Genomic DNA, 15,662 nt, shown 5'->3' with positions numbered 1-15,662 from the left:
TAAGTAAGAGTTAAATTCTGCTCATGCTCCAGAACAAACAGAGTTATTTGAATTTTATGCCAGAGTACATAACCACAAGATCTAGCAATCAAAGCCTTGGCTTCCTGATAGGCAGGGTGGGTAGTAACATATACTCCCGAGGAGCTTCTCCTCAGCACACCAGACCCCAGCATGTCCAAAGCCCACCAAAGCCCTGCTGTTCTTTCCATACGATGCAGTGATAGGAAAAAGTGCAGGTCACTTTCCCATGTCCTCCTTGGCTTGTGGCTCCAGCACAGATGGAGTTTGATGTGTGATCCCCCTGTACACCTGGGCTGAGGGGTGGAGACATTAGCCACATCAGACTCTGCGTGGACATCCCTGTGCTGGGGTGAAGGGTATAGTGGCAGGATGAAGGGGCCCAGGCTGTGCACTGTGGGTTTGGTTGGGGTGGCATAGGACCCTTTCTCAGCATGTTTTAGTGGAACAGAGATGACCAGCTAACATGGTAGTTGTAACATGGGCCTTATGTTTGGCGCCATTTATGTCTTGTAATTTGGTGTCTTACTGACAGCCAAAGAATTTTGTGGCTCATCTAACCCACAGCACCTTTACTTGGGAGTGTCACCTGAACTTAGCAATGTGTGTAATGACAGGTGCTACATCACAGCATGTCCCATGAAACCATCATGGCATGGTGGCATTGTGCTCTCTCCATGTCTTTGGAGGCATGCTTGAAAGTCAGAATCAATTCCTTGCCTCACAGTAGCAGATTGGTGCAGCTTGATGTGACAGCAACTAAGCAGGGTGTAGGAGCTCCTCTGAGCTCTGGGGAGGTGTGGTATCAAGGTATTTTAGTGGGACTGAAGAGTACTGCTCTGAAACAACTGAAACACTCAGAGCTGTGGAAATGAGGGAAGGCTTAATTGTTGCAAAAGTGAAACCCACAGTTGTCCTCTACAGCCTTGCTACTGCTCTGGTCAGAGCAGAGATACCAGGAAGAGTTTCTGGACAGGTCTCGTTCCATCATCTTTTTATCAGGTCTAAAAGAACTAACAGGATGATGGCTTTGTAATATCTTTGAAGATATTGCAAGTGTTCAGATATAGCTCATTCAATCCTTGGCAAAACCAGGCTAATCCAGTTGGGCTGGATATTTAACACAGCTCCTGGGCAACTGGAATGAGTAGACATACAGTCATCATGGAGATACCCACACAACAGCAGCAGCTGAGGACCGTGAAAGCAGGACATTTTTTTGCAGGGACCATGAACTGTCCCATATGTCACCATCACAGGGTGAAGAAAGGGAGTCAAATTATCCATATTTTCTGGCCCTGTTCGTTCTGCCCTGTTCCAGCACACATCCTTACCTTCTGTTTGATTCTCCCAGGGTTGCTCCCCATGTGGCACTGGCTGTAGCATTAAAGTACACCACTCCCCTGGATTTGCAACCACATTTCTCTCGACACATAAATAAAGTCACTCTGTATGAAACATTTGTTAGCTATTAAAATAAATCTGTGTTTTGGTAAGAAAAATCTGTTCAAATGAAAGCTGCCTAAACATGAATGATAAATTGGTGGTTCTATTTTTGAACTCCGCTTTGCTGACACCAAAACTAAAAACTGTAGAGAGGAAAAAAAAATGGAAACAAGTGAAATGGTAAAGAAAATATTAGATATTGCTCCTCCCATGTTTTCAAAAGACAGAAAAATTTAGGAAAATTCCTCCATGTCCACAAAAAGTGACGATGTAGGTTGCCACTACTGCCAATAGAAACTATTTGGGAGCCTGCAAAACAAAAAATCAGGTTGAAATGCTGCTGTTTTGTAAGACAGAACATGGGGTGTCTGTGCTCTCTACAGCTCCATTTCTTCCACACTTCTCCATACATCTCAGTAACAAAAAGTGCTGGAAAACATGGCCTGTGGGGATGGTGTTGAAAGAACTGGCACTGTTGTTTTCCTAGAAAGAAGGACTGAGGGAAGATTTAAAAAGAGCGAGCAGGGGAAGAGGAACAATGTCATCTTTGTCTTAGTGCACAATGAACAAAGAAAAACGCTGTGACAGTGAATGGATATTCAAAAGAAATCAGGGCAGTCGGTCACAGCACTGCCAGGCAGTCTCCATCACAAGGGGTTTGACAAGAGGGCACTCACAGATGAGCGAGTCCTGTCTACAGGGACAGAAAACCAGGACCTTGCAGAGCTGCAGTGACCACAAGTGCTGGCACCAGGCTGTCATTCATGAATGAAATGCTTAAGTGCAGAATCAAGAGCACAACATCCCTTGCCCCACAGTGCCCACAATGACGCAAACCAATCAATAAATGGAGTGAGAGAGAGTTGGGGAAGAGAACCCCCACACACCACCTAAGAAAAAAAAAGGGTAATAAAAGATATATCTATATATCTGTCAGATGGGATGTGGCTGTTGCTCTCCCTGAGTAAACCATGACTGTCCCTTATCTAGTCCTTTAAAGTGAGGGGTTTGCCCCCTCAAAGGGGCAAATGTTGTTGAGGGAGCTGAACATGCAGAGCTGTAACAATACCTTTCCCACCCAGTTTACTCTGCTGTGCAAACAGAATGAAAACTTTTTCTCAAAAGGAAAGCCTGGCTGACAAAAAAGTAACTTTTACCAGGCAGCTATTGCAGCATAATACTCCATCAGGGAATGGGCAGCTTCCCAACCCTGGCAGCCCCCTCCTCCTCCTCTTCAGTCTTTTGCTCCCGGGGGCCAGGCTGGGAGGACTGGGATGGAAATGAGCTCCTAGCTGACCTAGGACAAACCACTGCAGCAAAGGATTTGCCCACCATAGTGAGTGAGCATTGCTAAGTCTCATCTGGCTTTAGAACCCCTTGACTTACTTTCTTCATATTTTTTCCTTTTTTTCCTTTAGGATGAAGTAGATTAAATCTAACTGCTGATTCCCAGTAGCTGGTTCCCATGGAGATGGAGGAGTAGTGGAGAGCCTGCAAGGCACACTTTTGCCCTGGGCAGAGTGAGGGGCAACCAGGCAGCAGCTCTGGCCAGCAGTCAGTGCTCAGCACAAAGCCTGACTCAGGCTGCAAAAGCTGGCATCAAGGCAGGTGTTTAGCCGTACTAAAGTGGAATGTTACATATTTTGGGAATAATGTGGAAAACTAGTAAGAAAAAAAAGAACGGCCGTTTAAGGAAAGAGATTAAATTGCAAAGAGAGGTACAAGCTCTTGTCGTTGCTTGCCTTCACTGCTGGCTGGCACAGGTAACTGCAGCAAAAGGGATAAGGCTCTGCCGACAGAAACTTACCGTGCTCAGCACTGGGGTCATGCCTTGCATCTGAGTCAGCCGGAGCAATGAGTAATGTGACTAATAAACATTCCTGCAGACAGCGAGCAGCACATGCAGGCCAGTTCCTGGGAACATGACTAATCACTCTGCCATGCACTGTCCACCTTTCCTTTTTCCTTCCCTGACCCAGCAACAGTAGGGAGGGGCAGAGCCTCTACACGTGGTCAGATGTTCCTGATTTTCGGTACCTATTTCTGCACAGCCCCTGAAGTGGAAACCACAGTAGAAACCCATCCCCAAGCTTTAGCAGGAAGAGGGGAGACGTAGATGAGGGATGGTTCTCAGATAATCTTTAAAAGGATGCAGACGGGATCTTTTTTAAAATGATTTAAAGCGCCCAGCACCATTGCTATACACGCCTCCCCGCCTGCCGGCGGCACGGCCAGCCGTGCCCACACCGCTGCACGGTGACGCCGCCAGCCCCGGATTCCTGCGCGGTGATAAGCAGACTTGGAATCAAACATCTGGGGAGCTGCCGTTTGCTGCTCTTCTTCTTCCACAACTACAGAGGTATTTCCTACCCGCCCTCCTCCCTACCCGTCATTTCAAAGGAGACGCTTTTATTTTGGAGGAGTACCGCCTTGTACCAAAGCACCCGGTATTCTGCAGTAAATTATCTTAAAATAGAGACTTCTCCCGCCAGATGTTTGTCTTGGAACTGGTCTCCAAACCCTGTGACAAAAACGAAAGGATGGGAAAGACGAGGCACGTAAGACAGAGTAGAGGATGATGCTCTCTGTGGACCACGGTAAAGCCCCATCAGCACCAGCACAACATGTCCAGAGGATTAGGGGTACAGCCAGTCAAATCTCCCTACAGTGTGCTAGGTCAGGAGAGGTCACTAGCATCTGGAAAACCCCTCAAGGTCACAAGATGTGAATTTTCCCTCTCAGGCAGCCAGCGGCTCAGACAAGACCCAGGCACAGGCTGTGTCAGGCTGCTCCCACAGGGCTACACTGAGCACACAGAAAAATCTTCAGTCTCCAGGGATTTTAGTTTTCACACTTTTTCAAACTCTATACATTTTCCTTTTACATCCCAAGGTGTCCAATTCCATTTACTTTCGTTTCAAAGGCACATCTTGATCTGGTATACTTTATCCTGCATTTTTCCAGCCACAGAAGGTTTCTCCTTCCCCACGGGGGTCCCCAAGCAAAACAAAACTTTTCTTCTCCTGGGAGGAGAATGACAAGTGTCTCCAGTTCCTCGGCAAGCTGCCCATTTCTTCTACAGACTTTTTTCTGAAGTATCATTTGAACAGGGGCCAGAGCACAGGTGTACATCACATGATGGCACCACCCCATATTTTTCTTTTACTTTCTGCTTCTAGTAAGTGCTTGCATTTGGCTTTGACCACTGCTCCCTTATCTACAAGAACCACAAGATCTTTCACGTACGAGATCAGGGTGCCCCTTTAGCATGCAGGACAGGAGCTAAGGTGTCCTTGGCAGGTATTTGCCTGTACCATTATCTAGATTTGCTGCAGGTGGATGAATCTAGGGAATGTGTGTGAGTTCTCAGGGAGCCAGGAGCACTCTGAGCACAGTAAAACTGCAGCAGCAGATTCCTCACGTCCATTACTTACACCACACCAGGTCCTTTCAGCTCACAGACATTCAGATGAGCCTGTGCTCCTGAGGAAGATTGTGGCTCCCCCACCACAAGCACATGGCAGGCTGTGGGGTGCCCTGCTGCATGGCTGGTCTCCCTTCCTCCCTCCCACCCTCTCAAGGCTTACACATCCACTATCAACAAAGAATTAAGGCAGAAAAATCTCCAAGTTATGAAATTCTGGACCACTCTTTCAGTGTCTCAACAGCACTCTGTTTGCTGGCTTAAATTGTGCTTTGGCAATCGAGGTTGTGTAAGTGCTGGTCCAGTGCCTAGAAAACATAGTATCTTAAGAGGACTGTTACCTATCAAGGTCTCTTGCAATATCTTTTCTCACTTATTCATATAAATGTATATGTATATATAAAAAAGACTAGTAATACCACAGTAGCAATATTTGCCCATTTTTTTTTCCTAATCTTTTAATCTGTTTAAGACAGGAAAGCTTCATAATGTACAATTTTTAACTGTCAAAATTTACAGAAAAAAAAGAGTCAAAAGTAAAACTGGTCATAACTCACAAATATCCCCATTAAAACTGTGTAATACAGACATTAAGCCACAGGTCACTTTTCTACTTTTAGGAAAGTGTGCAAAGAGCTAATTGTATTGTACATGTAGATGCCATGTAAGCAGGTCTGCTGCTATAAAAAATAGACAAGTATAAAATTACTTCTACAAAATTGGTTCATTGTTTTTGTTGCTTGTAATAAAAAAGTAGACATGTAAGAACTTTCCTCCCCAACAGACAACAATATTTTTAAACAAGTCATTGTAACTGTAATCCTGTTACACAGGATGAAACATAATTTAGCTAAATCAGAGAGTGGTAAGGACATCTGCTTGTTCCAGGACCTACAGGTGAATGCAGAAACATGCTGCCCAATGGTGTGTTTGTTGAACAGCAGAGACGCTGTATCCCTGCAGGGTGGGATGACTGCAGGTGTTTCGAGATTGCTTCCTCTGATACTACAAAAGATAACCTAAGGACCACAAAACACAGTCACTGAGCTACTCGTAACATCACACTTTGCCGTTTGCACTGGTGCACAACCTTCAGCGTTCACTAAACACTTAAGGGGTAGAGGGCTTGGTTCATACACAAAATGCTTGGTTTCATTTGGATAGGAAAGGAGAGGGAAGGAGGTTCTTTTTTTTTTTTTTTGCTTCTGTGTTTCCCTTTGGCTTTGTCACCTTCCCGGACGGCAAACTTGGTCCGGCTGTAGAGGACTGCATCAGCCAGCTCCTGCTCAGCCACACACACAAGCACAGGATGGGTCCTCAGCACCGGGATTCCTTTCTTGTCACTTGGTCCCACATGTGTTGATGTTCTTCCCGTTGGCAGCATCCTCCACCAGCGAGATGTGGTAGTCAGTTGAGAGTGTGAGGTGGGAGATGCAGCCCACCAGCCCCCGCAGGTACTGCCGGTTTGTGTGCAGGGCAATTTCCTTCATGCCACCTGTGGGAAGGGTGGCCATCAGAAACTCTTCACCAACATGGGCACCTGCTCCTGCTTGGCAGGCTGCACACCCAGCAATGCCATTCCTAGCGCACCTCAGAAGGGAATTTTAATTCATAGATTGCTCTGTGTTTGAAATAACATTTTTAAGCACTTGAAAGTACAGAGGGGATCAGCAGGAGGTACTGAACTAGGACGCTAATTATTTATTGTATTTATTGCAGAAACTGTAGCATCAGTAAGAGCTGAACAAGCTTGTGCATAGGTGTGGTGCTCCCAGCTGCCTCTTGCTGTTTCTCTATGAACCCGCCAGGACTAACTTAGGGCGTGCCATAGTGCTCATCCCTTCTTATACCCATGCCCCCACCCCACTCAAGAGAGGCCTCCTCACAAAATACAGGCTGTGGGTGTACTAGAGGCTGCTGTGTGACACCTCCACCAGAAGCTGGAGAGAGCTGGAAAGCCCCTGCCTTGCAACTGACTTTGCATCTGTGTCCTGAATGTGAATAATTAGCACTCACCTACATAGAGATCTCCATTGATATTTAACTGCCTCATCTTCCCAGGGGATTTACCGGTCCTGGCACCATAATCATCCACAGTTACTTTGCCAGACTGTCCATCCCTGAAACGAAAAGCAAACCACCATTCATCCAGACTACAATAGGATGGGAAGAGGAACAGGGGCATCTTCCACTCGCCAGGAGACCAAGGCAACTCAGAGCTTAGCAGGGTTCATGGTGAAGGCTTGGAACTGGGAAGCCCCACAGGCACAGTGCACTATGGCAACCCAGACTTGTCAGGTTTTAGGGGTTTTTTAATAGATGTCAAAATCCTCCAAAGTGTGCAGGACACACCTGCAGCGCAGAAAGTGCTGGAAAAGAATCAAACTGGACAGGTGGGGGGAGAAGGGGGGATGGACACATTCTGGCCTGATTGTTAAAAATCAAATGTAATATTAAAAGTTAACAGCAGAAGCTTCAACAGGGAAAAAATGTGCAAGCTATGGTAAAACTTACTTCTAGGCAAACTGTTTTCTCACTAGAGCCATTTTACATATGGTCAATAACAATATTGACAGAAAAACTACTTGGTTCCTATTCTCACTGAATTTGGTAAAAAGTTTTGCTAAACGTTAGACTGTGATTTCCAGGGAATCAACCCCTCACAATGAGAGGGAGATGTATGCTTTCCATGCTGGACACAGTTGCCTCCCATGAGGTAATGAATTATAAATATGAGTTATATATACACTGCAAGATATCTACACCTCCTCCAAATAGAAAAACTAGGTTTACACTGTCTGTGCTCCAGTGCTTGTGCCAGCCCGCAAAATGCTCACCAGGGAATTTTAAAATGCAGACATTAAAGAAAAACACTCTTAACCGAAATGGTATGGGTTTAATAGAATGTCTGTCACAGCCCCAGAATAGCCCTGCATTACTTTGGCAGCCTGCCTTGAGCTGTGCCGAGTTGGCACTGTCACCTCAAATACAGGAATCTCTGTGTACATCATCCTGAAACAGCCACAGTGCTAACAGTTCCACTCCTGAGTGACTTGTGAGCGTGGAGCCTCAGTGATACACACCCCACCAGCACCCAGACACCCCAGCCAGTATCTCTAATGTCAGGGTGGCCCCCAAGTGCCTCCCAGAGGAAGCCTGCCCACTTACCGAACAGCTTTGACTCTATGCCACCGGCCGTCGCTGAAAGAGCCATTCACTGTGATGGAAGCAATGCCACTGCCCAAATTGTAGCTACAATTAAAAAAAATTGAAATGTTACTGCCTTCCTTGAAAGGACAGGTTGCCTGCCAAGTTGCTCAGGCTTCGTTACTCCCTTTTGGCTTGGATTTGGGAGTGAGTGGAGTCCTTTGGAGTTCCAGCAGCAGTGCTCTCATTTTGCAAAATCAGTCTGATGGACAAGCAGGCAAAACTCTCTGGGTCACTGTGGGTACCATCACCACCTTCCCATGGGAGCAAGAAGAGAGCCTCTGCATGGTCTTTCTTACCAAAGCAGGGGATTATGAAGGTCAGTGATCTACAGACCTTTGGCCTAATGGGAGACAGCAGTGGAAAGTTGCAAACATGGTTAATAAATAAATTTTTACAAGAGCAAGTAAGCATGTGACCTATAACAGATCTTCAGAAATCATCTGAAGTATAGGGAAGGCTGAGACCTATGAAGTTAGAAAAGATGAAGCTGCTTCAGCTGCCACTCTAATTATTTCTTTGTGTTTGCTTCTATTAAAATTACTCAGCAGATAAAATGTCTCCATCATGTTTACACTTCAGGCAACTTAATTTCTGCATCTTTGAAGCTTGGGCCAACCTTAACAAAAGAGAAGTAGCTGCTACAGCATAGCAAGCTACTGAGTGCTCAAGATGAACTAGCTGCTGCTGGACTTCAGCTTGTATGAAGCAGGAAGGATTAAAACCAACATCACTATCTCTTCAGAAAGACTGAACATGGAATGAACTCATGACCAGGGTGAAATCCTCGAGAACAGCATATTAAACTGTGAGCTGCCCAGAGCAAATTGGTTACCCTAAATTTGTTTCCTCCCAAGGGTGTTTAAGTGAGTCTCAGGCAAGCATCCCCTTTTACCCAGGACGCAGATACCAGTCTAGGTCAAAAACAAGAAGACGATTTGAGTGTTCATGATTGCATCAAAATATTAGACCTTTGATAACAGAAATGAGATTCATATCCCTAATGAATCCTTCTACAACAGCGAATCCCCTACAGTGAAACAGTGAAATAACCTTCGACAGTACCAGGGAGCAACAGAAAGAATTTACAGCAGCAGGTACACTCTGCAGGGAGTAAGGCCATAGAAAATGGGTAAGTAAAAGTGTTTCTTTGATTTCAAATTGGATCAGAACACAGACACCTAAACTTGGGCTGTAGGAAAATTCTTCTAACCAATTCACAGCTCTCATATAGTCTCTTGACCTCACTTCTCAAAAGGTGAAAATCTAGCACGAGGATCAACCTTTCAAAATGATTTCTTTTCTGCATTTGTCCTTTCACCATCTTCTTTGATGCTCCCCTTCAGTAAGCAGAGATTGCTTATGAGGGTTTTAAATTGGTAGCTTAATTTTTCACCTTCATAAATGAATGGGGAAAGTACAAATATTTCAGTAAAATTCAGCTGGTTTGGTCTAAAGCCTTTGACTATCTTCATCTCTGGGGAAGAGCAACAGCCTAATAAAAATTGCACTGTGCTTCAGAAACAGAATAGAGTGGCCACTTATTACCATGCACCTCAGAAAGACAGTCCCTCCCAAAGACATTTTAAAAATGCACCACTTCTGCAGAGTCCGTTCCTTGTTTATAAATCAATTGGGAACTAATAGTTTTTGCCAAGTTAGCCACTGTTAAATCACATTAAAAAAAAGCTTAAAAGAAATTAATTTAAATAGAAACATTAATAGAAATTAATTTAAACAGAAACATTATCTATACACCCATGATAGCAAAGAACAGCCAGTTAAGTAAAGTAAAAAATATCAGCTTATACAGTAAATTCTCTGCCACATGATCCATAATGTCTCAGAACAATCCACAACAGTGATGACATCTGTAGTTTGCTGTTTCCCTAAAGGAGCACTGTGACGAAACACAAGGCTTTCAAAACACAGGAATCACAAAAAAAGCACCACACAAGAACTTGCACAGGGTCTGCCTGAGTGTCTGCAAGGGAGAAAGTTATTCTGCAGCAACACCCCAGCATTTCCCAATACTCCTCAATTTCACCATTTTGACAGCAGTATTACTGCCTAGTTAAGTGATTCTGTGGATGGTGGCAGAAACAAGGTGTGGTGACAGCTGTGTGCGTGTCACAGGGTTGGATATTTGGGGCTTTGAGGTGGTGGAAGCCCTGCTCCTGTGTGCACTGTCTGGCCAAGAGCGAGCCCACAGTGAGCACTGGCACCACCAGAGTTTGTCGTCGACCCCTGCCAGCCCTACCCTGCTCTGCCTGAGACACATTTAAGAGGCAAGCCGGGCGCTTACCAACAATATTCATCCCCTTGTAAGAAATCTTCCAGAAAAAAACAATAAAGCCTTGGTGCTTGAAAAACTGGGAAGGAGGAGTGATGCAAATCTTGCAACACATTACCTCTTCAACTAACATCCAGACAGCAAATGGGACCCATTATTGAACAAAACTTTGAGGATGAGACTGTCTTACACTGTGCCAAGTGACAAGTGAGTGCACTGTATGTGTTGTAGCAACTTCTTTGAGCCCTGTGTGCTATATAGACAAGGAAGAGAAAGTTTACCTGAATATTAACGCTCCCTCCTGAAGGCCTAAAGAGATGAAATCACTGTTAGGTCGCATGGGACTGTTTCCCCTCCACATCAAAAGGCCTTCCTTCATTGTGGTTTTAAACCTCATGAACACATTTGTTCTTGTTCCTGATACCCTGTATTATGTAGAAGAAGGAAATAATAGTAAAACACTAAATTGTGCCAGTCTTCGTTCAAAGAAACACAAAAGATGATGCAGTATTTCTTGTCAGCTGGTCTGGTGGGTTACTGTTATACAACTCATTTACATGCTGATCTGTGAAGGATTCTGGTTCACATCCCCATTTTCATAATTTCAGAGTAGGGGAATTTAACTCATCTCTCCAGAATCCCAAACACAATAGCTGCTAGGTTATTCCATACAAATAAGAGAAAATCCTTTTTCTCCTCTAGCCCAGTGTGAAATCCATCCAAAAAAGCAGATTTTGAGAACACCCAGTAGATGTGATGTCTTCAGAAGCCAGTGAACGAAGCATAAAAAAGGTAAATCAGAAAGTCCCAGTAGCTGAAAGGTACCAAATGGCAGGTGAGGACATCAGTGAACCTTTCTCTACTCAGTGGCTGAAATAAAGGTAGATGGAGCAAATTTCTGGAATATAGGGATGTTTTAGGGTACAGTGCAATCAAAAAAGTAACTTTGAGGATCTAAATGTTAAGCTAAAGCAAGAGTTAAAAAGGAGTTAAGGTCCTTAGTCTCTTTTGAGACACAGGCTCAGGGAAGACCTAGTCTCTCTCCACGCCAGATATATGCATGCTATTTCTTGACAGGCTGCAAGATACTAAAATATAATGAACTAAGCCACAAGTATTTTCCCCTGAAATTTAAAAATATGGCAGAAATAAAGTTAGAAATATTATAAATACAGTTTAAAACATGTAAATATACGACACTCTCCCACATAAGTCTCCTAAAACTGTAACATTTAAGAAACAGAACACTTAGGTCCACAGGAAATACATTACCTTTTCAGGATATCTGGATTATCATATGTGAGGTAACTGCGACCAATAAATTGTGGGATTTCAATTGCTTCTGTAATGGCTGAGAAGTAAATGAAAAAAAATGAAAATGAGTGTCAGCTAGCTGACTTGGAAATGGAAGGAAAAAAAAGAGACAAGACTCTTTTATTGATTTACTCTGGCAGTGGCAGGTGCCTGCAAGTGGCACAGAACCGAGCTGAACCCACATGTATTGCTCCACCACAAATGCTAGTGCAGAAAATGGTGAAGTATTGGGAAAACATTGCAAATTTTCTCTTTACCCCCATTTCCACATTCCTTGATTCTCCATGAGGTTCAACACTCCTTCCTGTCAAAGCTTGTGCATTAACCACCTTTGCTTATAGACTAAGAAACTGCTCCCCAGCTGCTAACAGAGCACCATATGCAGAACACAGCAGGGACCTCTCACCCTGCAAAGGGAGGCTGACAGGCAGCACAGACAAGGGGTATGAGCTCCCTGTTTCCTCTTCCAGTGGATGTGACCGCACAGAGGGGCTCCTGCCTGCTCAGAGATCACACCTGGGGTGCAGTGTGGGGGCAGGCTATCTCCAGGGAGGAGTTACAGAGTCCAGAGCCCCAGAACACTTCAGTCTATTGGGAACAAGTGAGACTATGCCAAAGGCTGCATGGCAGAGCCTGTGAAGCCCCTTGGTGTATTCAACACTGCAGTGCAGTCATGGGGTTGTTTTCAGTGTTCCCCAAACATCAATTCTATAGGGACAGCCCCAGGTACCTCTATGGAGTATGGCCTGGACAGTGCCGAACATTGCATTCAGAACTGGAGTTGGTGCACTGCTGCCCACAGGGAAGACTTCGGCAAAATGACTCAGCTGTGTGACATAAGTTATGGAACATCTCTGACACAGAGCACTTTGCCTGGCTATGAGCACTGGCCCAAAGAGATTTTTTTGTTTAGTGAATGTCCTACAGTTTGTTGCTGATCTCCCATAATTGGCTGCTGCATGAATACATTCCAGTTCTATAAATTACTTAAAATAGATGCCTTCATCCTATTTTCTTACTGAGGAATAATCCCTTCAACCCACAGCTAATCCCATCTATATAAATTTAAAGCTTTCCAGGGCAAGGATGCTTGCTTTCTTTATGCAACACAGGGTCTGGCTGGGCTTTTAGAGCTCACTGTGACACAGATATGCAACAACAGGTGTAGTCTGGCAGCTAGCAACAGCAATACGAAATTTAGCTTCAGGTGCCAAGACCGAGAATTTTAGATAGTGACGAGTGACTGCTTCCATCCATAGTGAAATCAGGAAAGCTGCCTAATGTGTCTAAAGAAACCATCACAGGCCATGTCCAGCCTGCAGCCTGCCAATGTAGTTGGAAGGTTGCAAAAGTTGTGTTACACTAGCCAAACATTCCTCACCAGGTCTGACACTTTCTGCACTGAACAGCCTCTAATGGCAGTAGAGCATGAAAAGAGCCCTTGTTCCCCCATCACACCCTGTACTAGAGCCCCACTGCTCTTGCCTTCAGCAGGGGAAGGTGCCCATGTCATGCAGCAACCCTTGACTGTGCCAGAGTACTCTGATTTCCTCTAGTGAGCATAATGGGTGTTCTGCTTGCTCTTCATTTGTTTCACTGAATCTGAGTGCAGAGAAACAAGCAAATTTTAGCAGTACCCTTGATGCAGCCAGGATCTTTGCAGCTGGAAGGGAGCAGGGCTGGTAAGGAAATCTAGGACTGAACACCTCCTAAACACCTAAACATTCTTTGCTCATGATGATTCAGCATACAAGCAGCAAAACTCTCATGACAAGCAGGAGTGAGCTCTGGATGGCAGGCCAGCCTGAAGTGACACCACAAAACCCTCAGCCAGCTGCCTGGCTCCTCTGGCTCTGCAAACACAGGGACCAGCTCTACAGGCACTGCTTTGAGCTTGGCAAGTGCTTTGGATGCAGGTTGAAATACCAACAGCATGATGTTTAAGGAATATAACCTTAGAAAATATTTTGACTGAATGACAGAAACTTGCCAGGCTTAATGGAAACCCAGCATCCAGACAAACACACAATGACAGAGCAGTTATCACATAAATTGCAGTACTTACTGTTTAGGCAGTAACTTCCACACTCTGCAGTGAGTCAGCACAAAACAAAACAAGAACATTCTGGGTTTATTATTCTAAAGCATAAAAATCTCCTTCAGTCCAATTTCATGCCCGCTTTTCTGCAAATGTGTAATCTTCCACCTACCATTTGCATAAGTGACTAAAATCACCTGTGAAGCTAGCACTGTTTTCATTATTCATTCACTCCAAGTATCTATATTTGCCTGCTCAAAACACGCAAAGGGACAGAGAGGTGGGACCAGAAGCAAATCTTTCTGCTAGTCCTGCTTCTCAAAAACCACTGACTCATCAGGTTTTACTCAGGGATCAGCTCTAGCCAAGGGAAAACAAAGAGTCTGCTGTTCTATTCCATCCTACAGTTAAAGTATAAAAATACCTTTAGCACTCCCCAAGCTTGGACAGAAGATATAAAACCTAGCAATGCCAGCAAAAATGCTAATGCTTCAGCTAATGATCCATTACAATATGAATCAATATCTCATATACCTCATACCAGCATTACTTAAGTTTTTAAGTGGTGTGTGTAATTTTGAAAAATGAGGTGCAGTCCCTCACAAGCACTTTGCTTTTTAGATTTTTTTTACAGCAGCCTATCACCAAGAAGGATGCAGACAGCACCTTCACCTCACACATCTTCTGAGTGCACTAACCAAAACCATGATGTGAAACATTAGTGGACAAAGACGTGCATCTCACCTTAACCATGTCTACATCTCAACAGGTAAGGATCATTTTGAGGAATCTGTTTCAGGTGGTTCTAAAAAAGGCTGTTATAGACTGAAGTTCAGGAGCAACCTCCATGCTCTCTGCACACCCATTAGAAAACCCTTCAATTTTTGGTGGCATCTGAGGCTGCACAAGTGCAGGGAGGTTGAGCTGTACCTGAACAGGGGCCACAGGTAGCAGGAAGAGAAGTCAGGTGACTCATGCTTTTGGACACTCCTAAAAATTAATGAAGACTGGATTCACATAGGAAGCAATAACCAGGATCTGGCCAAGTCAAAGGCAAAAAGTGCTTCAGACTGTCTCTGAAAGCCTGGACATACACTGAGGTGGCAACAGAGAGGACACGCCAGCCAAGTGGTGCTGGTACCATGAGCTCAGACAGCTCCCTGGGCTCAGCACAGGCCAGGAGCTGAGCAGAGGTGAGGAGCTGCAGCACCAGCACTGCACACCAAACAGACAGGTAGTCACACACCCAGGCTGCAAAGCATTCCCCTGAGTGACTGCCCCCGGAGATGTGTCGGTACAGCGGCACATACTACCTTGACGTCAGGAATTTAGCACCCTGCACATACCTAGAAAGTCAAAATCCCAATGCTCCTTCCTCCCTCCAAAAAAGCCAGGGTAAATGACGTTGTTTCAGCTCTTAGTTAAACCACAACAACATAAGCAAAGGGGTTTCTTCACTGCATTTTAATACAATGCTTTCGTTCTGAGATACTGTCTGTTTTGAAGAAAAGGCCAATCTATTCATCACAATTTGACCAAAACCACTCCATTTAACTTTGAAATTTATGACTGTGAGAAATGAAACAGTGGGTGAAGACAATAATGTCAGCCAGTTCTTCTGAACCGAGTTTACTGTTACATTACAAAACCTTCCCTCAGAAGTTTTTTAAGCTCAAGCTTGACAGAAGTGAAATGACTCCATCTAGTGGAATAACTCAAAGCACACTTTTAAAACACTTGCAATCTTATCCCGTTCCTGGATGTAAGGTTTGAACTATTACAGTGGCTCTGAAGAAGAGAGAGTAATGTGCATGTGGATGAGTCTTCCTCCTTGGTGGTCTCCTTTGCCCCACCAAGGCAGGATCTCTGCAGATGGTGAACTCTCCATCAGAGCAGTCAGTGTCTCAAACAGGAGCAGACCT

General features: G+C 44.6%; 1 protein-coding gene across 1 annotated transcript in view; it reads right to left on the bottom strand.

The window, feature by feature from the left end:
* Nucleotides 1-6,071: 6,071 nt before the first annotated feature.
* EGFLAM (EGF like, fibronectin type III and laminin G domains) overlaps nt 6,072-15,662 on the bottom strand; it is a 72,484-nt gene continuing 62,893 nt past the window's right edge. The window contains exons 19-23 of the mRNA XM_066181075.1: nt 11,661-11,739; nt 10,670-10,813; nt 8,057-8,140; nt 6,905-7,008; nt 6,072-6,383 (exon numbers count right to left, since the gene is read on the bottom strand). Coding sequence (XP_066037172.1) covers nt 6,229-6,383; nt 6,905-7,008; nt 8,057-8,140; nt 10,670-10,813; nt 11,661-11,739 — 566 coding nt within the window. The 3' untranslated portion in view covers nt 6,072-6,228. The remainder of the gene's footprint in view (nt 6,384-6,904; nt 7,009-8,056; nt 8,141-10,669; nt 10,814-11,660; nt 11,740-15,662) is intronic.

This window comes from Chamaea fasciata, unplaced genomic scaffold, assembly GCF_029207755.1.
Source record: "Chamaea fasciata isolate MVZ Bird 193981 ecotype frontalis unplaced genomic scaffold, bChaFas1.0.hap1 SCAF_4, whole genome shotgun sequence".
Classification (NCBI taxonomy): domain Eukaryota; kingdom Metazoa; phylum Chordata; class Aves; order Passeriformes; family Sylviidae; genus Chamaea; species Chamaea fasciata.
Note: the sequence above shows the minus strand (reverse complement) of the source record. Positions and strands in the feature narration are given on the sequence as shown.